The 20,721-nt window shown below is 37.6% G+C and overlaps 1 protein-coding gene across 1 annotated transcript; it reads right to left on the bottom strand.

Annotated features, from left to right (window-relative positions):
* Positions 1–30: 30 nt before the first annotated feature.
* On the bottom strand, positions 31–19,373 carry LOC124640376 (venom carboxylesterase-6). The gene is made up of 12 exons (XM_047178121.1): positions 19,180–19,373; positions 14,982–15,243; positions 10,358–10,596; positions 9,808–10,002; positions 8,770–8,965; positions 7,533–7,667; positions 6,682–6,817; positions 6,093–6,326; positions 3,030–3,205; positions 2,568–2,851; positions 1,494–2,059; positions 31–138 (listed from the first exon to the last, which is right to left on the bottom strand). The coding sequence occupies exons 2-11, from the start codon at positions 15,114–15,116 to the stop codon at positions 1,843–1,845; spliced, it is 1,947 nt and encodes a 648-aa protein (XP_047034077.1). The 5' UTR covers positions 15,117–15,243; positions 19,180–19,373; the 3' UTR covers positions 31–138; positions 1,494–1,842.
* Positions 19,374–20,721: the final 1,348 nt, after the last annotated feature.

Here is a 20,721-nt window from a genome sequence, read left to right as displayed (position 1 = left end):
GTTTATTTGTATTAAATAAAAGAAAATACATATCTTACATACCGATTTATTTCATAAATGTAATTACTTAGCATGAGTTAAGACATCTTAAAAATATAAAACGGACAGTTATAAAAACACTTAACAATTTATTATTTAGGGTAAAGGCGGGATAGATGCCGCAGTGGGATAGATGCCCCATTTTTAAAAAACCTAACTTCCCATGCTCGCGATTAAGAAACAACCGTTTAACTAGAAGCCACAAGCACCCCGCACCTAAATTAGCCACCCGCCGTCGAGGGGTGAGGTCGCGTTTCGCTCGTATGTGAATTCATCTCCGCGGCGAACTTACAGCGAGCGTAAAATTTTTAAAGGTGAGTATTTACTGTTGTGTAACTTTATGAGTAGATATTAATTCCATCAAATTTTTTATTACGTATGTATATTGTTTCATGAAGTATACATTTTGATGTAAATAGTTGCTCTATTGTATTTATTTATTTAAAAAAATACTAGGGCATCTAACCCCGTCAAAAAGGATAGTTGCCCTGATTTTTTAGGGTATAGGTGCCCCTAGGGGCATCTATCCCTCCATACACCACGTGTACCCTGAATGTAATTTAAGTGCTTTGAATATATATTTTTTATATTTTTCATGTGTTTATGTATTTACACTTTTTATTGATTACGAATGATTTACAGTTCAAACAGTGAAGATGAAGACAATTCGCCTAAGAACAAAGTTAAGGAAAAGAAAACTAAAGGTTTGCCGGTAAAGAAGACTATAATAGACGGATAGGATGAGCCTAAAGATACAAATAAAAATAACTGCATAGAATGCTTTGAAAACTATGAACAAACAAAGTCTAAATCCGACTGGATTCAATGTGTAATGTGTCAGTGCTGGTTTTCAGAAATTTTTGCTCGAGATGTGGAAAACTTAAAGCACTGTCCGGTTCAATATTATGATGCTAAGTATATTGTGTTATTTTAGTTTTTAAGAAAGAATGTTTTTTTATGATTTTGCGTGTTGAAACTAAATAATTAATATTTTATAATAAGGGTTTAAAATATAAAATACATTATCTTTGTTGAACAAATACTTTTAGAATTTTATTGTGTTCATTTTAATTAATCTGATAATGAATATAAAAAGATTTTAAAAACTGCAAAATACTTTTCATTTCAAATAAATTAAAGTCAAAAAATATTATTAATATAATATACTTAAACAGTATGAAGGGCATCTATCCCGCACCGTAGGCATCTATCCTTGCTAGTATTTTCAAGGTGGGGCAACTATCCATAGGGGTAGGCATCTATCCCCAAAAATTGAGGTCTACAAAAAGCTAAAATCTGCAAAACGTGTAGTATATAGGTCCAAAAAGACAAATCACAAATAAACATAAAGGATTAAACTAGTTACATTCATAGGTGTTATTAATGTAGAACCAATATTTATTAAATTATAAGCATATTTCAAAAAGTGGGGCATCTATCCCGCCTTTACCCTACATCGCGGTTACGAGCCAGCTAGCTAGCCAGATCGCAGTCAAGAAGCTAAGTTTCCACTTCCATCTTCGGAATTGGAACAAGCCTTCACAGAAAACAGTTCACCAATAGCACTATGAAACAAACACATTTCACTATTTAACGATGTTCATTTGTTTAATGTAGCCTCAGTATTTGAGTTGTCAGTATTCGCTGCTTCTTTCTGAGATCACTCGCCTACGGGGTCACTGAAAAGTTTGTTCTCATATTTTGGCACTCTATATTAGTTAAAGTATTCTACAGTTCCACTGGCAGAAATAATGTCTGACTTCATTTGAAACCTTGATTCACTTATCACAAAATTGTACTTTGTTACTCGGTAACGGCAGTGGAACTGTTGGTCACTGCATTCCGTTTTGTAGAATAGTTGTCATAAAGCCAGTTCCAGAACTTGACTCTCTTCGCTTCAGGGTCGGTTTGCACGGTGAAGTTACCGCTGATGTCGAGGTAACTTATGTGTTCCGTGTTGTTGACTTGCGGCCATTTGAAGTTGACCACAGACTCGTAGTCCACATCAGGCGTCGGGTTTCTGTAACATATTAAAGCGAACCGATATATGTTGTAATATAATGAGCTTAGACTTCTGTCAGTGCAATTATTCATTTATTTGTATCGTGAAGTGAAATCTCTTGTCATTAACAAGTCATTTTAAAAAGTGCTCTTAAGATTCCTGGTTTTTGTAAAATCACAACAAATCAATATAAGTAGGTAGGTATTAGTGCACGGTACACAGATTGAAACAATCAATCATTATGTTTATATCGAATTAGCAAATAACAAGTAATCCAAAGATAAAGCTAATCGCAGCGTGTCAGCAAATGTACACGTAACGTGTTGTATCAGTAGATAAGTTTTTGCTATGCACTGAACACTGGACGCAGTTTCATGGCCCATTTGAAAGTCAGAATTGTAAAATTTAGAAATGCAATGGTCTAGGAAACTTTTTACGACAGAAAAGCAACTATGTTGTACAATAATTTTACGACTACTGTAAGTACCTACATGCATTTTATGACAAATGCTATTTTATCACTTACCCGGTTTTGGCAAAGTTCGTCCACATTTGTACCATGCGCCGAGAAACTGCAAGCTCTGGAGAATCGTCGTCCAGTCTGTAGTTTAGCCTTGAGAAGTAGAACAGGTAGCCCATTTCGTCTCCATGGCAGGCTCCAGGGTGTGTGATACCCAGCATGCGTTTGAACAGTCCCAGTGCTCCGTCAAAGGAAAACCGATACAAGTACGTGGGGCTTGTACGATTGCTCTCAACTTGCTGGCGTACCGTCTCTAAAACTGGCCGCAGGAACATTACATCTGTGAATAACTGAGGAGAAAACCATTCATGAGAAAAATGACAAGCAAAACTGGACTGTTAAATGAATGATGCAAGTCGTATTAAGTACCTTCTAGATACTTAGATGAAACTAGTTAGGCCTAAGTTTTGAAAGAATGACAACAAGCACAAATCGAATTGAAGCAAATAATTGTAGAGAATTACTTACATCGATAAGGCTGTCAATATTCCTGTTCTCGATGGGTCGCTGTTGGAAATAGAACGCTCGGATGGAGTCTGATATCTTGTCAGTGAGCGTGTCGTTATGCCCCTGCAGCTCGGGCGGCACCACGCGACGGAACTCGTGCTCCAACTCGCTCAACAACTTCGGGTACCGTTGGAGTCCTGCAATCATCACCCACCATAATTTAATTCAAGAAAACTGAGGTCATAAAAGAGAGAGAGGAATTGAAGACTAAAATGTGTATGAACTTAGCTGATATTAGAATTGCTTTGATTGTGGTACATTATACACTTATCTTTTTAAGGCATACAACAATCGAGCATGTTTTGTTTTTATTCCTAAGTTCATATGACTATGGTTGGCTATGGTTATGGCTATAGTTAGACTAAAATAAATCGTCATCATCATCATCATCAGCCTATCGCAGTACACTGCTGGACATAGGCCTCTCCAAGTGTAAGTAAGTCCAAGTAAGTCTCCAAATAAATCGTCACATAAGGAAAATTATGCACCTCTATGCGATTGCTGCATGTGTCATTCTTATGCGTGAGTTTATTTACTAGCATGCTATTCGCAAAAGTTCAGTGGAGCTGTGTTCTTCACAGCGTGGCATATATTTATAAAAGATATTAGGCCTCGATAATAGAATTTCATTGTTTATAAACTGCAGACGTAGGTATCAATGACATCAATCAGATAAAATTTGATGTGTGATAATGCAATACAAGGTTTTCCTTTTAGTGTTTACTTATTACGATTTAACGGAATCTCCGATTTCAAAATTGAGTTTCCTTGAATGACTCCCATTTGACATTGAGACTTAACCACATAATACTACTTAGTAATGTCATTTCCACCGTTACCTTGATCTTCTTCTTTACTTAATCAATTTCATCTAAATGGAATTAAAAATGCTCAGTCGGTAGCCTAATGCGCAAAACGTATTCAACGCAATTCACAAATGTAAAAATCAGGCTTGTGCATCTGCCCACATACCAAAATATCGTTGATGCTCACAAAAGTGTAAGTATACTTAAGTACTTAGTACCTACTCGTACTTATTTTTTATATAATTCTTCAAGCCACTTCTCGGTAAGAAGGATATATTACCTACAGTTAAATGTTAGTGTCAACCGTGTCAGAAAGTGGCACAGTATGGACATGATCGCATGTGTTATTTTATTATGTAAATACGAGTAACGACTCGGTTGAACTGCGGCCGGCGCGGGCGCATGCTCGTTGGCGGTTTTCTTTGAACGCAGTTAGACATTATGTAACGTAACAGCTTATATAATCGGAACAAGTAACTCTTTTCACTCAATTATATCAATGTTAATTGGCTTTTGTCAATAGCGTTCGCGTTCTACTTTTGACATTTCCTTTGAAGATGTAGATCTACGACTGATGACGGTGTTGAATGACTTATATTTAAGTTAACATTTAATTTTGTCAACAACGATATAATAAATTAGTACAGCGACAACTGAACATCGCAATTCCTAAATAATAATGATAACAAGTAGGAAAATTTTGTTTACAACAGCCCACTTATTGGATGATCAAGCGAATTTTCTAGGGAAAATGCTGTCGTAACCATAATTGTGAAACCCGTAACGTTTCTAATGTATGAGTCACAGTGAAATTGGGTTCGTACAGAACTAGAGATTTACTCGTTCTGAGATCCATAGACATGACATAATAATACGTGGGCAAACATTGTTTGAAATGTTTATCTTACTATAACGGCGCAATGAAACATCTATTACGACGTTCAGATTTTATCTAAGAATTGACTTACTTCAAGTGGTTACGATAAAACTGTGGAAAACAGCTTAGTAGTAGAATAGTTTAAAAGGCCTGATTGAGAAGGTCATTGAACCAAGTTTGTAGCAGTTTTATGTAGCGAGGCAAAAGTTTAAACATTTGTGAAGGGCCCCAATGTGCAGCAAGTTCCGCTCACTTAAGTTGCAAAATATCGCCAAGGATTTATTAAGTCGCCTTCATAGCTATTAGCACTTAATTGCTAAGATCCGTCACCGGCGTGACTCTCCTATCAAAAATTGAGCAACATGTGCATATCCGAATAAGAAAGAATGAATTTTGTGCAACATGCATGTTATTTCTTCTACTTAGAGTTATGGCCACAATGTAAACAGAAACGTGTGCATTGTGTAATCAAATATGATTGCGCATCAATCATTATTGACATTAATTGAAAAGTCGTTTAATTCTGCCTTGATTCAAAGTGGTGCAATGGATGTTGCAGCTGCTTATCTCATTAAGCTATCTTGCCACGCTGATATGCTCTGATCCATTATTTTCACGAGAGCATTTTACTATAGGTCTTTTTTTTTTAGTACAGGACCAATAGGTAAACGAGCAGCAGCTACCATACTTACTTCCTTTTGTTTTGTTGGAAGCTGAAAAATATTCTAGTAAATTCATGTTGCCAGGTTGCTTGGTAAGACTGGGTTGGGAACTAGACAGTTCTGATTATCAAGTATGTATGTAGGTACGACTGCTAACAGCCCAATAAACTGTAACGTTATTAGCGGGTCAACTTGCGGATGTTTGTTTTGAAGTAATTACTCCTTAACGACAGGGGCGAATCCAATCGACAAAAAAGGGCGTCGGCGGTATGTGGCCACAACCATCCAATATGGCTGAAAATTCATATACATTCACAACCAGTCAAGTATAACAGTTAGTGCATAGTACGTAGTGATAGTACATCATCATCATCCTCCGAGCCTTTTCCCAACCATGTTTGGGTCGGCTTCCTTCTACATAAGGAGCATATGAGGGAGGTACACAGGGAAAGTACGTCAAGGGACTAAATAAGTGATAACATAAGGGTAGCATATAAGGCAGTACTTAATAAAGGCGTACATAAAAGAAGAATTTAGTGTGAAGTAATAATTAGGGTTACTACACTACTTAAAACCATTGTGGACCGTGTTTTAAAGACGACGATCTGCTATTTCTTGCCATCACCTCTTCCACTGATAAACAAGTAAAACTTTCATATCTAGGTACAGTTCCACTTACGTCGGAACAGTATAATGCCCTCCTGCGCGTTGTAGCCCGTGAGGAAGGGCACGTCGGCGCCGGGCAGGGTGTCCGTGGGCGGCCGCGTGAGGAAGGCGTCACCGCCCTCGGGCTCCAGCGTGGGCAGGAAGGGCAGCGCCACGGTGCTCTGCATGTCCGCCGACTTGCCTGGCGCGCTGGACAGCCGAGCCCCTGCCTTTACTAGTAGCTCGCTCGGCGTGGCACGGAGGTAACCTGCCAAACAACGTTATAATAGTCAAAATGGCCTGATAATATTTAACTGGGAACATAACGAGGGTTATTCTAGTTTATCATTCTCTATTGCTTAGGTGAAAATATCTACTACCAGTGCCGTGCAGCACTGAGGAATGAGCAAGAAGCTTTCAAATCGTCGCACATTCTACAGCTTAACTAAACCATTATAGCATTTTATACGTAAAAAATAGAACAGTTTCTTTGCTTTAACCTTTCTTAGCATTAGAACACGTAGATATACAAAAGCTTTTATTATAGTGAAAAATTTTAGCTTTCTATATTCTATAGTTGGAAAAAGGCTAGACAGATCGCCTAAACGTCTATTCATACTTACCGAGTAGCTCAGCAGTATTGTTGGTGTCGATGCCCAGCTCGCGGCCGAGCTCGAAGGCGCGTGCGCGCGGCTCCTGCGCCAGCGCCCACGGCGCGATCGCCACGCCACTCTGAGCTATGGCGGCGTGGAATAATCCCTGTCGTGGGGACAAGTTTACAGGTAATCAGATTTTAGAATTGAACGAAGAAATCATTTTATATTGTCTGAAAAGAGCTAAAAAAAAGCAGCTTGATTAAAGTCTGATTAAAGTCCGTTGTCATAAAAATTTTAATAAATGTGTTTATTTACTCTGTGACGTTCCTAATAATCACATACATAATAGCACCTAACTAATAGGAACCAATATAGAAAAGCCTTGGATTTTCCCGACATACTGACCAGATGTTTTCTTTTCCTGTGTTGTTATGTATGTAGACTTTTAAAACAAGGATAAATATTTTTAATGACTGCTTCAACGTAGAATGTTATGATTTATGTATCCTCGTACTCGTACTACATGTCATGCAATAATGCAACTTGCACTTGGGATAACTACAGTGACGTTTCTAACCTACATGGGTTCGCAATAACAGGATACACATAAAAGCTGCAACCAGACATGCGTCATTGTTTACTTATTCTTATTTGACTCATCGTCCTCGTTTTTTATACAAACATACGTAAAGGATCGGACCTGCAGTCTGCATCCGTATAAACAGGCTCGTGCCTTTACGTAATCATCGAAATCGACTTCACCTAACGACGTCGCGTCCCAATTGCCGAGTTTTGGATATTTACATATTTTATTAGTTTGGGTACTATAATTTTGATTTCACCAATTCTTTTTTTTTGGAATGACGTAATCAACGAACCTGAGAAGCCGGTGATAACATGTGCAGATGCACGGAGGCTGCGCCGGCCGACTCGCCGAAGATGGTGACGCGTCCCGGATCACCGCCGAATGCCTCGATGTTGTCCCGCACCCATTTTAGAGCCATCACCTGGTCCTTTAAACATAATTTATTATTAGTTAAGTAAAATACACGCTTAATGCACGCAACCCGCACGCATGTTCGATAATTAAACGCCGGCTTGATACAAAAGCCTCTGGGGCTTATTCACTTTCACGCACATTACATGACAAAGGTCTGACGACATCGTCAAAATATCTTGATATCAATCTAACTACTCAGTCATCAAATTATCGCCGACAAATTGTGTTCATTAAGACGTTTTATATCGCTTTAAGCGCTATTAATTACTTACGTAGTTATGAAGAAAACTGACATTGAATTTAATAAATATTATTAGGACTTTATCAACAATAATTTGCTTCTGCCCCCTCTTGGTGATGGCTTCATTTCTATGCACATATTTTTGTACCCAATGTTTTTTAATAGATGGAGTACCAATCTTGCGTCAAAAATGTTGCGAACTTGGCCGTAATTTTTAAACCATGACCGAGAGTTGCGAAACATTGTTAATACAAGACCATTATGATATTAATATGTTACAGAGATTTAATTATGTTGTTACAAGTACGACCAGGTATTTTGAAGCATATTTGCCACTATCAATGCGAGTAGGTATACGCATTTACAAAGCACTCGCAGTAAATACTTGCGCAAAAATTACATAAACAACTACGAAGCCGTTAGTAAAGCGGTTGTGAAAAATAATGAAACAATAAACTGCTAATTTCTAGCCTATGAGTGCAATTGTTAGAAGAAATCTTTTTATTGTCACATTAATTGGGCAATGAGAAATAGATACACTGTGTCAACCTGTCACACAAACACATTTAATACTTACAGCCAGTTTCTTCATCAAAAGTTAAAGCCAAAGTAAAAGTCAAAGTAATGTCTAAAGTAAAAGTAACGGTCAAATTCAATTTTTCTATTAATTTTGCTGTCACTTTAGCCTTGAAAAAACGTATTTGACCGTTACTTTTACTTTAGACATTACTTTAACTTTAACTTTTGATGAAGAAATTGGCCGTTAGAGTACACTTAATCTAGACATTATTAAGTCTTAAAAACTTCTTTACCTATTTACCAGAGCTTGCCACAGAAAATGGTATTTTAATTACAGTTGCTACAAAAATAATACCTTAAGACCCATATTCCCAGAGACTTCATCATTTTCTAAGCTGAGGAAGCCAAGCGCGCCGAGCCTGTAGTTGAGCGTGACCAGCACGACTCCTGCGCCGACGAGGTGGTCGGGACCGTAGAGGAACGCGTTGCCGGAGCCCATGGCGAAAGCACCACCGTGGATCCAAACCATCACCGCTAACTTGGGATTGTACCTGACGAAAAATAAAAAATAGAAAATTCATCAGATACCAGTGAATAAATAAGAAAACAAAAGGAAAACCAGTCGCCACGTGTGGGTGCTCATCCATCATCATCATTTCAGTAAGAATAACCTAAATAATTATTAATTATGACAATATATTTTTTTCAATCAAAAGTAAACCAACATGTTGTTAAAAGTGATTGATTGAAAATTTATCTTTAAGTATTTTAGAAAATAAATAATTACCCAGATACAGTTAAACAAATTCATTAGTTAGTTGGAAAATTTTGACGTTTCGGTGACTAAGGACCCAAAGGCAAACCCTCAGTTTTCTGTTCCGTGGGGCAAACCCGTTGTTAACCAACGTAATAGTAAAAAGTAGGGAGATCTACTGTAATTGATGACGACCAACATGATACCTATTTCTAGTATTGAAACGTCATTTGCAGGTGTTTGCAACTGTCTCCGCGAGATACAGATGATTCAATCTCCGGTAGTCTCGCACCGGACGTCCATTAGTCAGCGAAAGTCGGAAGATGATGATGACGTTCGGGGAAACCACTCACATCATTTCAATAATATTTTTTATTTATTCCTTTAAACTATCTACCATTGGTCGTCATACGACACCGTTTAAAGCCACCTGAGAAAACCACCTGAGTTTTTCTTGAACAAAACAAAAGAATGACCATACATTTTCATAAAACTGTACTCCATGGTTATTACCTAATAGGAGGATGTAAGTAACAAAATATATTTAAATTGTGGTATAAGCTCTGTGTGCTAAATAGACGTACCAAAGACTTGTCAAGTCTGTATATGATTTATGTGCACCATGTTACGTGGCCTTACCCGGACATCTTATCAGGAAGTGCTGGCGTATACACATTGAGGAAGAGACAGTCCTCGTCTCCCTTGTAGGTGTCGAACAGCATGAACCGATGAGGGCACACGGCGCCTTCCTCCAAAGCATCTCGTACTCCTGACCAAGGCTCCAGGGGTGCTGGCGGCCGGAATCTAAGTGAACCTCGCGGTGGCTGGGCGTACCTTTCGTTGTTTAAAATAATGAGGAAAAAGGATAAGTTTTTTTTTGGGGTCAACATATGTGGCCGGTTTCTAAGCAAATAGCGTGGTTCCGCCTAAGTCCCAAAAAGTGCCAGTGAAATGCGAAAAAAGCTATATGTTGTATGTTTATTAAATATACAACCTTGCTGTGCCCATCGGGGTCCATAATTGCGTATTTTTTTTATATTATGTACGCAATAAACAAATATGAATAAGCGCATCCATCCGCTATGGTTGAGAGATCATTTGGGGATACAACGACGGTAGATCAGTCTCTGAGTGCAACTTGCTGGTTGCACATATACCTCTATTTGAATTTCGATATTTCGTTTGTTACCTGATACCCTTAAAGCTGTAATAGGGAGTCTGTGCAGTAGTTCTGGTGACGAGCTTGCGTCCGCGCAGGGCTCCGAGCTGGGTGAACACCAAGGGACCGCCGCCGACGCGCATGCGGTCTACGAGAGCGTGCACGAGCCGCGCCGCACGCGCTGGCACCGCCTGTAGCCGGCGCAGGGCGTGCTTCAGTCCGACGGACTCGCTGACCGTGCTCGACAGGCGCCGCCACGCCCCCGTCACCTAGCGATAACAATATGCTTAGAAAAACAATTCAGACAGGAGATATAAATTGAAATAGATAGATATGAAGAAGGGAAAAAACTTTATATCCCTTTGGCTATCAACGCTTATTAATTCATTAACGCAAAGACAGTGCGTCTTTAACGATAATAATGATAGACTTTAAACTGTACATATCTATTTTGTAAACAATAGTTAAGGTTCGTGTCTACAAATTGACCATTATAACAGTTAAACAAGTCCAACTGTTACGAATGAATAAAACTGTAATTTTCACACTGTCTCGTGCACTTAAACATAGCGTGAACTTATGAAACCAATTTAAGTTTACTTGTAAGTGCGCATTGACACTTTAGCTAAAGAGAGACCACACGCAAGGACCTAATTGATCAACGCAGTCAAAACTGGAGAACAACAAGCCCACTTCAAGCTGTTGTACACGCAAGACAATGTACATAATTGGGCACCTTTAATAAATATCATAATGCCATGTGAGCAATTAATTATGCAACGCAGCTGGCGCATTAAGTAATAAAAAATAAAAATACCCAGCAACAGGAACTTCCAAGTGTTTCCTGTACACAATCATGGCTCATATCTACCATACTTGATGTTTACACGCTGTCGGTTTTCCTTTCAGTTTGTGCGTTTAATTTTTGAATATTGGAAAGATGGCAGACTGTCATGGCCGCGTCAGGTGGCCGCCAACTACGCTCTAAATACTACATAAACTATGTATTTCGCAGGCAACGGAATCAACGTGTCTTAAGATTTACTTGACCATACCCATGTTTCGACATTCTCATTATGTTCCGGTAAAGTTGTTTACATTGCAAAAACAGTGAGTTCACAGCCTTCCTACTCTTACGCACGTATCATTTAAGAAAACAGTTATTATTAAAATAGAGTTATCAAAGTTTGTAAGCATGTTTATCGTATTTTAAAAAAATGTACCTAAATGAAAAGTGAACCTAGAACTTGAAGACTCACTCTAGACTTTCTATAGGTAAGATAAACGTAAATCCTATAATAGAATATTAATATGTAAGTATTATAATAAATATCGATATTATGAAAATCATGAATCATGTTATTTAGCAATGCTAATCACCGAAACTCAATAGATTTGATTAAAATTTTAATATAAGTATTATGCAATTTTTATACTCTTCTACGAGCGCCCTTAATTTACATGTCAGAAACAGACAAAAGGTATACATAGGTATGTAAAAAGCCAAAAGGTTGCTTATTGATATTTTGTAACATTAAATATTAAGCTGAGCCACAATGTATTGCACAATATGCAAATGTCAGTCGCGGTCTCACTTCATTGAATGGACAATCGTTGCAGAATTCGTAGACGTCAATTTTGACCAGTGACTGTGTTAATGGACGATGTACATTAATTCTTTATGACTGCTTTTGTAAAGCGAATTACTGTGATTAAATTGAATGAGTATGTAATTATGAAAATCCCAAGGTAACTTACACCATAAGTTAGTGGTATGCAAGACGTCAAGGGGAGTCTTGCATACCAGTAACTTTAGGGACATGCACAACGATTATATTATCTAATATTATATTTATGTACTTAGGCCATCCTTCCCTCTTGCGCCATACAGGGTAGCATTTTATTTCCCGTACATTTATTCTGAAATATAAACTGCAATGCTTTGCGTATTTAAAGTGTTTTCTAAGCTATCATCAAAATAAATAAATCTCAGTCACGCACTATGTATGTAAAAAAGAAGCAAAATAAATTAAACAATGCGTGAACGCGAGTCTATAAATATATACCTAAAAACCAGATTTAAACCAAATAAATTATGAATTTTAATCACTAAAGTCAATTACATAATCCGTATAGGTTACCTGGGTTATGTAATACTGCCGGCTGGCCGCGAGCTCGGTAAGACCGAGACCATTGACTTTTGTATAATAATCCAATAAAGCATCGTGGATAAGTTGGCCAGGGTGTACTCTTGCAAAAATGTCAACCATATATTGATTCTTAACGACATGACTTATTGTATGTTAATGATTATAGTCCTTCATGTAATTGAATCCATAAAATATTGCTTTATTGCCTGCAACCTCGATGGTGATGCATACTTTCGAAGGTACAAGTTCCCAAAAATATGTGCATTTTGGCTTCACTAACATAGATTTTTTTATGTTAGTTTATTGTGAAGTTTTGCACGTTCCTGCCCAATGTAAACATTGCCAAACACCTACAACTACTTAGATTGAACTTTACAACAAGAGTGCGCTCTCCCGTAGGTACATGACTGGTTGACTGGTCACATGACTCTGATCTCATCACTGAAGCTAAAGCAACCATCTAATCTTCTTCACTAAATTCGATTAGGACCAGGAAGCAAAGCAATTGCCCACTTCAAGATTTGAATCAAAACTGTAATCGAGCACGAGCGGAGAGATTAACCTAAAATGTATTGCAACCAGCTGGGTGGAATGCACATTATCTATAGTATTACAGAAAACTCCAGATGTATGATTAACTACAGATTGCGGTAAATCGTGAAATTACCTGACAAACTTTAAATAACGCTCAGAAGCTAATGATTTCCGGGTAAGGTAAATATCTGCTTTCATCACTAGGGTATGTACCCTACCTAGATATTGTAAGAATCTATCCATCATAAAATTACTAATGAGTATCAGTGCAATTATTTTCAACGCGCTTGATGTCATTACAAAGAAAATGCTGGCAAAGTAAGCCAATATATTGCAGCTACATACAAAAGTACTACTCATTGCTACTACATATTGAACTGGGTAAATAAAGGCATAAAGTACTGACTATAGAAGTTTGTATTTCCAGAAACGTGGACTGTTTTTTAAAGTGTTACATCACGAAGAAGAGCATAATGTGGACTGTATGAATGCGGCGCACTGGTCATTGCTTCACCTTTGATTTTGTTGTTTAGGACATTCCCTGGATGATAGCGCAATCCATTGTTGTAACTAAACGTGCATAGTTTGAAAAATATCCATCTACTCTAATACAGAGCAAGGTTGAACACGTAAACCTTTGTGGAAATTACTCCATAAGATGAGACTTTGTGTCGTAACATGTCAAGTTACAGTTTACGATGTCAACTGCCGTGAACAAAGCCTATTCAAACCAAAACCGCGGCTCTGTGGTTCAGTCGGTATGTTCAAGGTAAATGGTGACCGGGAAACAATAAGTGCCTTTCTAAGTAACCGAGTAAGGCACATGTTTTTCGGCTGGAAATTAAAAAAAATGCATATGAATTTCCTTATTACAGCAACCTCAGCCTTCTCCTTGCAGCATAGGTAATATAAAAGTTTTTTGTCAATTCGAGCTGATTCGGTTTCGAAAATCAGTTTTAAATTAACCATAACGATCTTCGCTATTCAAAACGCTACAACTTCTTTCTAATGGTTGAGCGTGAGTTTACAGCTTGGCAAAATCTCTCTGATGTGCCTATGTACCTACGCTGTGAGAGAGTGACAGCCCACAGTTTCCGTAATACAAAACAATGGTGTATTTTTAGTATCAACCCCGTACTAAGGCCTCTCCTCATATGGACATGGTACGCAAATTCGGCACTCCAGTAGCTCAAGGTGGACAGGCAATAAAGTGGATAAAGCAATAAAGGCCAACCAAAAACTTCAGTGTCATCATCAATATTGTTAAATTAAACATATTTAAAAATAAACAGTAATTATCTTTATAAGTAATCGAGTTGTCCATCTTCGATATCTCAAAAGGTCTTCGGAGGCCATATTAGGCAACATCTCAAGATACAAAATAATATGATCTTACGTTCACTGTGTGCAGTCGGCTATAAATTCTAGCGAGCAATGTGTTGAGGATCAGATAACATTTGCAATGTTTTACAATTGTCCCCTTTTTAAGGTATACGTAAATTCCATTTTATACCTCAAAATATCAAACAAATGTTTCATCAGCGGATAGCTTCCTATCCTATACCATATATAAGTTTGATAAATCCTATTATACTTGGCTCAAACGATAGGTGCAAGTGGCTAGGTAATTAGTTAGGTAGTCAAAATTACATATTCTTCGTGATGAAACGTGTTTTTTTTTATGTTTAACGACTTTCATCGGCAGTAAAACAGGGTTTCAAATTGTCTATCTGGAGACCACCACGTAACATATTTCTTATATTTCTATTCTTCTCTAGTACCTATTACACTATGTACTTTCTTGAACACCTAAGTGCTTAAAAGAAAAGTTTTGCTTCATTTTGTCCCCACTACGCCCTTCTTCTTTATTGCCCAATATCAAAGCATATCATTGTAACGTGATCAAAATTAGGTAGTATATTAGAGAAACCATATAGTATTAAGAGATTATGCATTAAATATATATTTACCTTCATAGAGTTGAGGCTGGTGGCAGCATTAGCGACGACATCCCCCAGGGTGGCGGGCGGCAGCGCGTCACTGCGCACCACCAGCGCGCACGCGCAGAGCACCACGGCGCGCCACCACCGCACGCGCATTTTCATACACTATACGTCACTTTATACTAACACTTGATATGGAGTCCCACTCCCAGTCACTGCTTATAGCCTATCGAGGCATTACACTTATGTTTAGTTAGTCGACTGTAATGAGTTTTCAGCCTTCTTTTATCTGAAAATAAATTAATGTTCTGTTAGACCCGTGGACAAATGAATGCAAATTTTGTATTAATTAGTTCAGAGCCTAACGTGTCTGTGCCTGTGTCTCTGTAAACAATTCTAATTGCCACTACTTTTGCATTTGCATTTGATGCAGCTGAGTACCAATGTTTTACAAGGAGCGACTGCCTATCTGTCGTCCTCAACCCAGTTACCCGGGCCACCCAATACCCGTTAGTAAGACTGGTTGTTAGACTTACTGGCTTCTGACTACCCGTAACGACTGACAAAGATATTCAAAGACAGCCGGGACATCCAGTTTAAAGTGCAACCTTATTATTGTATTGCTATGAACATAACGTGACCTTGAGTACCTGTCTGTGAGAATATCTGATGAATGATAACCAAATGATGCAAGTTCAAGAAGCAGAGATCATTAAACTAATGCAAAGTTAATGATGAAATTACTCTATTTGCCGCTTCGATAAGTCTAGCTGAAGAAACTTTTGGTAATCAGCCTACTGAAGTTAAGCAAATAAAATAGCATCTTAATCCACAATTCATTTTTTTTTCTAGTTGCGTCTGTAGAGAGCATTGAGTGATTTAGGCAATCCTCAGCAAAAGAAAAAATAATACCAAATACCATTTACCCTAAGGATTAAGTAAGATAAATGGTCTCTAACTCCTAAAATACTCAAATCAGATATAGGTATTATATGTCTTCAAATGTGTGGCGTCCTTATAATCTTCTACAAAAGTTCCCTTTAATCATCATCGTCTCCCGAGCCTTTTCCCAGCTATGTTGGGGTTGGCATCCAGTCTATCCGGATTCAGCTGAGTACCAGTGTTTTACAAGAAGCAAGTGCCTATCTGACCACCTCAACCAAAAGTTTCCTTTAATAATCTTGTATAAAATGTCATCTATAATGCACGTGTGTGGTATGGCTGCATGCTCCACTACTCTCGCCCAGTGTCGAGTCGCGAGCCTGGTTCGACGCGAGCCGAGCGCGACGCTCTCGATATTATTCAACCGACACTTTCACTCACCACTCACTACCCACCGTCGCCCGGCGCTTCTCGAAGCCGACAGGTTCATAACTAGGAACTAGATACACTAGTATTATCTAGTCACTGTACCTTACTATCGATATGATTATATGAACTACAATCGAATGTCTCATAATAATTACGATATGGATGATCGAGTCTAACCGTATGTTCGATGCATGCCGGCTGCACTCGTCGTCGGCTACTTTAATATTCTACTTCTAATTTATTTATTTATAGGAGGCATTCTGCAACAACGATATTGATGTATGCTAATTCATATGACGTGTTTATCTTAATAGCAATCTTAACATGAATGGAGTAGTGAATGTATGATTGCACTGTGCGCTGCGTTACAAATAACTTACGTATAATTGTGTTATTTGCAATGAATGCAAATTATTATACTATTCAATATACATAAATTAAATAATCAAAACAAAAAAAAAAAAAAAAAACAAGACTCATTTATTCAAACTTGGCTGCAAAACAGCACTTTTCGAAAAAAAAATTTTACAAAAGACAGCCCCCAAAACGCCCACCCCTTACCACTTCCTATGTGTTTTAATATTATACTTAGCTAAACTATTACTCGTAGCAAAACAAATTATAAAATTAAATACATATTATTTTTAATGGAATGCAAAACGCTCATAGAAAAGACATCAACGACATCGAGTGCTGGCTTTTTGCCAAAAAATGCAAATAAATTCATCAACATAAATTGTGGAACTGCAATTTAGCCTTATATATGTAGACTTTTCCCTTTTCCTGTGAAATCAGTATCTTTCAAACGGAGTGGAATAGCTAGCAAAATCCTATTACATAATGAGATAAAAACAACATGGTGGCAATAATACATTTAAATAAGATTAGAACCCCGGAACAGAGTTACACAACGCTTCGCCAGTGTGTGTACCTGGCTGTTTCAGAGGCAGTTACAAGTTACGTCACCGGGCACGCTGGTACAACATCCCTAAATATAGGAAGTGAACAATATTGCGGGCGTGACCGAACACTAGACGAGACAGGGTAGAGAAACTTCGCAACATATTTTTTTTTGTAATACAAACTTTTTGCTAAGCGCTAAACTCAACGAAGACTAAACAAAGTTAGATGAATCTAGTTCAGGCTTCCAAAAATCTCAGGAATCTGCTAAAGTTAGAAATTAGAATGTTTATTTGGATGTCCCTTACCCTTTCATGAACTTACACGCTTGTTTTCATAAAATTCACGAGTTCACAAGGAAAAAATCTTATTAGAGTGAAGGAATAGTGACTGCACCTGTGTCTGCGCAAATGCTTGTGCACTATATTATGTCCTACGCAGTTGGCTAATCTCCTAACATGAAATAGCCGCCGTAGCCAATAATCGGCTAGGGGCACATCATCATCAATCTCTTAAGATACTTTCCGGGACTAGGAAAACCTAGAAATTTTCGTCTCTCTATAATTGGATATCCGTTTCCTTCCCTATCCAAAATTGCTAGTTAAAAAATACGTTTTTAAAACTAAGCATTAACTTAATGCCTAGATCGTGACGTGCGTGCTTGTTAGCACGTAGTTCGTTCCGCGGCGGCGGCTTCCCTGAGATAGCGAGTGATGCTATCACAATACATATTATCTAACACCATCGCAGGGTTCCTGGCTAATAAATAACCACGATACGCTTACTACGTAGATACTAATAAAGTAGAGGTGAGGAACCATTTGGCTAGTAAAACAGTATAAGGAATAATGAGGTATTGTTGATTTATTTACTTTTTAGGACCCTGTTACTACTAGATAGGTATAGGTAGACTTCGCAATGGTTTATGCGGTTTCATAAAGCCCAAGAGCATCTCGACTGCAATCTTGAGCAAAAGTAATGCCTTTTTTGATGTAGGATCTTTTCAGGAAGATATGGTCTATATTCTTAACACACTATTAGGTCGCAATGTACGTAACTATGTTATCGAATCTCAGGTAACGAACTAACTTCCAAGGATCGTAGCATCATGGAAATTAGCAGATATATGAAGTTTTGATGCCAATACAAGAATGTGGTATTGTCAAACTCAACATATAAACTGAAACTTCATGATAGAACATCATATCATAGCTGTGTTTGGATTTGTTGAAAAAGTCTTGTGAGGAATTTTGACCACGATTAGGTTTTATCTAGACCTAAACAAATTGCAAACAGACAAAATCTCGGAAAACCCTCTAGTTTTGTAATTTGAATAGATTTTAAAGTTTGTCTGGCACGATACAAGTTTTTGTAATAACAATATATCTTGGCTAGCTATTCGGACCTATTTACCTATCACCAATTTTTCTTACCACCTAGGTATTAAAGTCAAACTACAACATTGATAAGTTTTAATAAAACCCAAACAATCATGAAGTTAGCCACATAGGCACTGGTACAAAGTTACCCGACTATACCGGAGTACGGTACGAGGTACGGACATAGTTACTATGCAATTAGGTACATAGACAATTGCTGTTAATTATTAGGTACCCCCTGTAATATTTATCATATCACCCGGAATTTACATTAGATACACCTAGATTACATTGTCGACGCCAGGTGTTTATTTATTTTTGTCACGTTCCTCCTATATTATTGCTTAGTTAAATTAGGTCAGCGATTGCATCGTTACAGAAAAATACTTTGATAGCTAGAAGCTGCTGAACATGAATTAGGTTTACGTTAGTTAATAATTAGAAATATTGTTTTCATGAGACCGCATACAATTTACAATATCCTTCTTATTGAAATAAGAAATATTATCCTATCTGAAAAATATCAATTTCGTACATATGTTAGATATGACATTTCATTTCCCAAAGGCATAAGACTATGCTTAAGAAAAACAGATAATAACTCAACATTAATGGTACCCAAAAAGTATGCTTACTTAAATACAGCAGTTTCAATCAAACGGTCACACTAAGGCACAATTTAACACTTATCGCAACGTCGTATTTTAACTACCTTTAGCAGGTCGATTGCTTTACAGACTTTGTTTATGCGAAATAGTAGGCTACGGAGTGTTGCTAAAATTTCGTCAACAGATTCGACAGCGGTGAATGCACGCGCGCGGTTCGTAGGTTCGGCCACGAAACTGGTAGTGGCGCTGTGACGCCGCCGTAACAGGCCTGAGAACTGTTACCCAACAGCCACCACCACCGCACTCATATCTGAGGATCATGTTATCCACTAAACAATTTAGGCTACCATTACTATCATTGTAAGCCGGCAGTGAAACTTGGTGTAAGTAGGTATTGCTTGTTGGAGGTTGGCCCTGCAAAAGTATAGCATCTCATTGTGAGGGTTACAAGTTCGAATCCGGGCAAGTCAGTAGATACTTTTGTATGTAATGTACTTTGTAAAAGTATGTGTTTAACTTTGCTTTAAGTATGACGTCATATTGCTTAACGATGAAGGAAATTATCGCTGACTTGGTCAAATTCTTTCAGTTGAGAGCCCGAAACCATCACACATATAATCTTACTACTATTTAACCATCAATATCTGTATATAGCAAATTTTTTTTATAAAATAAAAAAAAAATCAAAAGAATAAAAAAAAAATCTTGTAGTTGCTTGTTAAATCATATAATATTTTTTTTTGATTTTTTTTTTTATTGTATATAGAGGGTCATATCGAGTAGGCAAGTAATCTTACCGGAATTATAGTTACACAAATCCTGAAACCAGTTTCACATGTGTGGGATAAGATAATGATAGAACTTAAGCTGTATTAAATGAGTATGACACATTGTTTTATTTTGTTTTAGTCATCAAGGTAAGCGTACCCAACCGAATACAGAAGTAAGTTAGGGATTAGAACTAGATTTTCCTCGCGACTATGTCTTCAGTCTTGTCTTCGTCTCAACGTTCAGTCGTTTAAGAGTGCAGCCGTAGTAAAAAAGCTCACTTTCGCATTTACAATACGGATAAAACAAACAGTGCTGGGGCCCGATTCTCCTAATTTTACTTAAGCAACATACGATTCACATTCGACTGCGATCCAATCACGACTCGATTATGATTGTAGCGTATGTGGCATTCCGCTATTTTTTCTTTGAAATAAACGTTTTTATCCTTTTCTGTCATTCAATAATGAATCATTTTGTCTGCAAATGACTTACGATTGCAATATGATTGTAGAGTAAACTACCGTAAAGACCAAAATCGCCAATCGCAAACCAATCGAATGTCGTTGGAATACGATTGGTCTTATATTAATAGCAGAATGTCCGATATGGTTAAAACTAATCGATGCGATTCGATTTCTATTCAATTTTGACATTAATAACTTAGGAGAATCGGGTCCCTAGACTGATGGTCCTTTACAACAAAGATATCTCAATTGACCCAGGGGCCCGATTCTCCTAAGTTAATATTGTCAAAATCGAATAGAAATCGAATCGAATATGATCGCAATAGCAGTTTTA

This window comes from Helicoverpa zea, chromosome 20 (genome assembly GCF_022581195.2).
Source record: "Helicoverpa zea isolate HzStark_Cry1AcR chromosome 20, ilHelZeax1.1, whole genome shotgun sequence".
NCBI classification, from domain to species: domain Eukaryota; kingdom Metazoa; phylum Arthropoda; class Insecta; order Lepidoptera; family Noctuidae; genus Helicoverpa; species Helicoverpa zea.
The sequence above is the reverse complement of the archived record's forward strand: the minus strand, read 5'-3'. Positions and strand labels throughout refer to the sequence as shown.

Coding starts and splice junctions, on each gene's coding strand:
- LOC124640376 (XM_047178121.1), bottom strand. CDS start 15,116: ATGAAAATGCGCGTGCGGTGGTGGCGCGCCGTGGTGCTCTGCGCGTGC. Junction 10,003..10,357: donor TACAGCTTTAAGGGTATCAG/GTAACAAACGAA, acceptor AAACAACGAAAG/GTACGCCCAGCCACCGCGAG. Junction 6,818..7,532: donor TGTTATCACCGGCTTCTCAG/GTTCGTTGATTA, acceptor TCCCCACGACAG/GGATTATTCCACGCCGCCAT.